This window comes from Sorex araneus, chromosome 2, assembly GCF_027595985.1.
Source record: "Sorex araneus isolate mSorAra2 chromosome 2, mSorAra2.pri, whole genome shotgun sequence".
NCBI classification, from domain to species: Eukaryota; Metazoa; Chordata; class Mammalia; order Eulipotyphla; family Soricidae; genus Sorex; species Sorex araneus.
The window spans coordinates 44,585,976-44,590,687 of NC_073303.1; the positions used below are offsets into that span (position 1 = coordinate 44,585,976).

At 67.9% G+C, this 4,712-nt stretch overlaps 1 protein-coding gene across 1 annotated transcript; it reads left to right on the forward strand.

The window, feature by feature from the left end:
• Nucleotides 1-2,749: 2,749 nt before the first annotated feature.
• GADD45G (growth arrest and DNA damage inducible gamma) lies at nt 2,750-4,274 on the forward strand. Its single transcript, XM_004620941.3, has 4 exons — nt 2,750-2,896; nt 3,179-3,280; nt 3,384-3,597; nt 3,695-4,274. Exons 1-4 carry the CDS (start codon nt 2,844-2,846, stop codon nt 3,803-3,805), a joined length of 480 nt encoding a protein of 159 aa, XP_004620998.1. The 5' UTR covers nt 2,750-2,843; the 3' UTR covers nt 3,806-4,274.
• Nucleotides 4,275-4,712: the final 438 nt, after the last annotated feature.

Here is a 4,712-nt window from a genome sequence, read left to right on the forward strand (position 1 = left end):
AGCCCCTCTGATGGATTTAATTTATTTTTTTTTGTGTGTGGGGGGGGTTTACTCCAGCTGTGCTCAGTAATCACTCTTCACAGGATCCAGAGTTTCATCTGGGGTGCTGGGGACCACCCAGCACCCACACACCCTCTCCAGGCTCTTCAAAGCTTTTAGCATGTCTCTTTCTTTGAGGACGTCCCTTGACAAAAGCACCGTCACCTGCATTATACTGGTTCAGGGGAAGACTTAGGAGGGCGCCCCAGCTTCATTTGGGGCTGCAGACAAGCTGCAATTTGGGGTGCAGGGGCAACACAGCGGGAGGTGGCACACTCCTCACCATCAATGGAACCTCAGGGCCCAGGGCCAGGTCAGACATGGGGGCCGGCTGCAGCCCGGGTCAGGTCTGGTCTGGCCCAGAGAGCCCCCAGTCTGCCCGCGGCCTCTGCATTTGCCTCAAGGCCCGCCAGCTGGGGAGGGTGGGGGGAGAGGGAGAGGCCAGTCTCTAGATAAATGCTTCTTTCCTAATCGAGAGGGGGGCCGGGGCTGACCCAGCACACCCCTGTGAAGTCATATCCCATGTCAGCAAGGAGGGCTTCCTGAAACCGGATCGCTTGAAAATGTGAGCACAGGGAGCAGCCCCCGGCGGTGTGGACCACGCGCTTCCCGGGGCTGGCTCCGTGCCAACTGGAACCGCTCCCCCAGCCCCCATTCCAGGGGGCGGGGAAGGCTGGGGCCACAGCCTGGCTCCAGCTTTTCTGCTTTCTTTCTGATCTGTTGTGTGGACAGAATCCTAGTGTCAGATTGTGTGTGTGTGTGTGTGTGTGTGTGTGTGTGTGTGTGTGTGTGTGTGTGTGTGAACGAAGAGGCTAAGTCTTGTTTGCAGCGTTTCCTGCTGCCCTGGAGCCTATAAAGCTCGAGGCATGCCCGGTGATTTGAAAAAGAGAAAAATCTGATTACAATCACCTAAAAGCTATCGCTTCGCCCCATCAAGGGGCGCCGTCGCTGTTTTTCCACGGAGCAGAAGGAAGGAGCGCGCAAGGGCGACGGGGTCCCCCCACCCCCGCGGTGATGCCACCGCGGGCTTTCAGGGGTGGAAAGTGAGCCAGGACCAGCGCTTCTGAGAACCGGGGAAGTGGCCTTGGCCGCTGTCGCCTCCGGCAGGCCACGAGGGGGCGCGAGACGCCGGCCCCGCGGCGGGCTGGGCGCGCGGAGCGTCCTGCCCCGGGGGTGCGATCGCTGGTGCTCCCCGCGCACGAGCCCGCGCGCAAGGACCAAGCCCCTCCGGGCCGTCCTCGCCCACGCGAGTGTCGCCCCCCCCAGCCTCACCTGCGCGAGGCGCCCGCGCCCCCCTGCCCGCGGCCCCTCTCCGCCGGGGTGCGGCCCGAGACGCGCCGCCTGCAGACCCCGGGACGGTGCCGGCCTGCGGGGCCCGCGGGCAGCAGGGCCGAAGCCGCGCTCGCGCCCGGGTTTCCGACTCGCCGTGCGGGAACAAAGGCTTAGGTGTGAAGTTAGTGACTTGTTTCAGCGTTAAGGAGTCCAGAGGGCGACCTTACCCCCCCCCACCCCCCCGGCGCCCACGCCGCGGCCCGCGCGCGCTGGCTTTACCAAGGCGCAGTTCGCACGGGACGCGCTGTCCCCTGCCAGGCGCGCACCGGGCCAGCGCGCCCCAGGCCAAGTCCGGGGAGGCCGGAGCCGGCGGGGGGGGGGGGTGGGGGGTGGGATGAAGTAGGGGACGGGTCAGGATCCTCTGGACGGCCTGCAGGTGGCGTCCCGAGAGCAGGGATCTGAGTCCCCCACTTGGGCGCCTCTGCCCGGCCGGGTCCCGCGGAGCGAAGCCGGTGGCGTTGACAGCCCCGTGTTTTTGCGACTCGCGGGGCGGCTCGGCACGCGCCCTCGGGCCGGGCGGGGCGCAGCGACGAGCGCACCAGCCGCACCAAGAGGCGCGGGGACTGGACGCGGCCCCCGACCCCCACGCGCGGAGGGCCCGGCCAGCCCCACCAGGCGGCAGGTGGATAGTGTCGCTATGAAGAGAAAGCCCCGATTGTCCCCCTGCAAACCGCCACACGCCAGACCGCGGCTATTGTGCGCCCTCCATAGAAATGCAAACGAGCCGCGTGCGCCGGCTGCAATCTGCTGGAGCCCCCGGGCGCCCCGCGGCGCTGGCTCGGATCTCGCCGGCGGTGGGGCCGGGGTCCGAGTCCACACAGAGCCCTCACGGCACGCTCGGAGCCCGAGTGTCAGCTGCAGCGACCTCGCCCGTGCTTTTCGCAAGCAAGAGCCCGTGGAACATGGAACTTTTTTTTTTTTTTAAGTTCCGGTTGAAAAGCAATCCTCATACATTGCAAGTTAAAAAACAAGGGGAAAAAAAAAACCAGAAAGAAAATGGCAAAAAGAAATGGCACAAAGTACATGATTTCGATGCCTCCCCAGTGCATTTCACAAGTTGCCGCACCGTTTTCACTCCGATGGCTTGACAATTTTTCCCCTCCTAACTTTTTCCTTTTAAGGGCTTAAAAAAACACAACACACAAAAAAAGGCTAGATGAAATCTGCAGGCTCCAGTCTGCCTAGTAACACCCCGACAAAAGCGGCAGATTTGAGGCATTGTCATCCCCCGCACCCCTCCCCACGTGGCCTTCTGGCACGAGCCGCGGGCCGCCGCCTCATTTGCATCAGAAAGCGGGCGCCGGCCAATGGGCGCGCAGCGTCCCGCCAGCTGGCGGCGCCCGGCGCGGAGCAGATATAAGGCGCGCGGCGGCGCCGGGGCGCACCAGTCCGCGGAGGGCGCGCCAGGCACGGCAGCCTCCCCGCTCCGCTGCGCCGCGCTCTTGGATAACTTGCTGCTCGCCGGCTTCAACATGACTCTGGAAGAGATCCGCGGTCAGGACACAGTTCCGGAGAGCACGGCCAGGTGGGTCCACGCCCGGCGCCGGCGTCTGGGGCGCGGGGCTCGTGGCCCCGAGGTGGGAGCAGCGGGAGACGCGGCAGCGGCGCGGCGGCCTGGGGTGGCGGGGCCGGTGGCCGGGGCGCGGGGCGCACGCCGCAGGGGTGTGTGGTGCGGGGAGACGCGTGGCCGGGGCGCCCCAGGGGTGTCCCCCGAGTCCGGGACTCCCTGCCGGGCCGGGCCCGGGGCCTGGGGACGCCGCGGCGCCCTGCCTTGGACTGGCCGGCTCACGGCGCGGTTCTTTCGCAGGATGCAGGGCGCGGGCAAAGCGCTGCAGGAGCTGCTGCTGTCGGCGCAGCGCCAGGGCTGTCTCACCGCCGGTGTTTACGAGTCCGCCAAAGTCCTGAACGTGTGAGTACAGACGCCGGGCCGGGCGGGGGGCGGCGGCGGGGGGGCCTCGGCGCTGCGCCCGGGCGGCCCTGACCTCGCCCCCGCCTCCCCTCTGTGCGCGCAGGGACCCGGACAACGTGACCTTTTGCGTGCTGGCGGCCGACGAGGAGGACGAGGGCGACATCGCGCTGCAGATCCACTTCACGCTGATCCAGGCGTTCTGCTGCGAGAACGATATCGACATCGTGCGCGTGGGCGACGTGCAGCGCCTCGCGGCGATCGTGGGCGCGGGCGACGAGGCGGGCGCGCCGGGGGACCTGCACTGCATCCTCATCTCGGTGAGTAGTGTCGCCTCCCCGCCGCGCCCCCGGGTCGCCTCCCGCCTGCGCCCCGCAGCCGCGCTCACCCCGCCCCCTCCCGGTGCTCTCGCTGCAGAACCCCAATGAGGACGCGTGGAAGGACCCGGCCCTGGAGAAGCTCAGCCTGTTCTGTGAAGAGAGCCGCAGCGTCAACGACTGGGTGCCCAGCATCACCCTCCCCGAGTGACCGCCCGGCGCGGGCCCTTGGTCTGATCGACGTGGCGACGCCCCCGGGGCGCCGAGCGCGGCTGGCTCTGTGGATGCGCCCCCCGGAGGGCGCCGGAGTGCGGCGTTGGAGACTGGCCGGCGGCGCCGCGTGGACCGCGAGCAGAGAGGAGGTGCCGGCTCGGGCCGAGGGGGGCCTGGCGGCTGCAGGGACGCGCCGGCCCGGAGGGAGCCGAGGACTGCGCCGATGGTCGGGGAGCGGCTGCCGGAGGCGGAGACGTTGGCCCTGGGGCCGGGAAGGACAGCCGTGCCGGGCAGGCGGGCGTGACTCAGCAGCCTGCGCTCCCGGCACCCTGGAGGGGCCGGCGGGGCCGAGCCGCTGCTGCACTTGGTCCAGTGGCCGGAGCTCGACGGACGCAGCAGCCTGCACCACGGCCGCCCAGCGAGGATGCTGCTGCCGAAGCCTTGAGTTGCACAATAAACTTCATTGAGCCGAATCTTTTCTCTTTATTGAAGGGGCAGCGGCGGGGGGTGCGGGGGGTGTCGGGGAGCGGGGGGAAGTTAGCGGGGTTCCCCAGGATCGGCTGCAAGGCCGAGCAGGCACCTGTTACCGCCCGGCCCGGCTGGGCTGGAGCAAGTTCCCCGGGCGCGGGGCCCGGTGGGGGAGGGGACGCCTGCGAGCTGCAGTCAGGCGCTCCGGTTTCTCTCCTTTTAGGAAGATCTTTCAAACTTAGCAGGCAGGAGCAGAGCGGAGATAAGACATCAGAGCGGCCCCCGGAGTCTGGCCCTCCAGCCCGATAAGGGCGGCCCCTCCCTCCCTCCCCCGGGGCTGCCCGCAGCCCCCCTCCTCTTGACAGCTGCTTATCGAGCAGCTTGCAGGATGCAGGCAGCCTTCCTGCACAATGAGGGGCCCTGCCTGCAGCCCAGCC

Bases quoted from the DNA above. Each gene is read 5' to 3' on its own strand.
- GADD45G (XM_004620941.3), top strand. From the start codon at position 2,844: ATGACTCTGGAAGAGATCCGCGGTCAGGACACAGTTCCGGAGAGCACG. The intron at 2,897-3,178 runs GTGGGTCCACGC...GTTCTTTCGCAG, and splicing joins GTTCCGGAGAGCACGGCCAG to GATGCAGGGCGCGGGCAAAG. The intron at 3,281-3,383 runs GTGAGTACAGAC...CTGTGCGCGCAG, and splicing joins TCCGCCAAAGTCCTGAACGT to GGACCCGGACAACGTGACCT.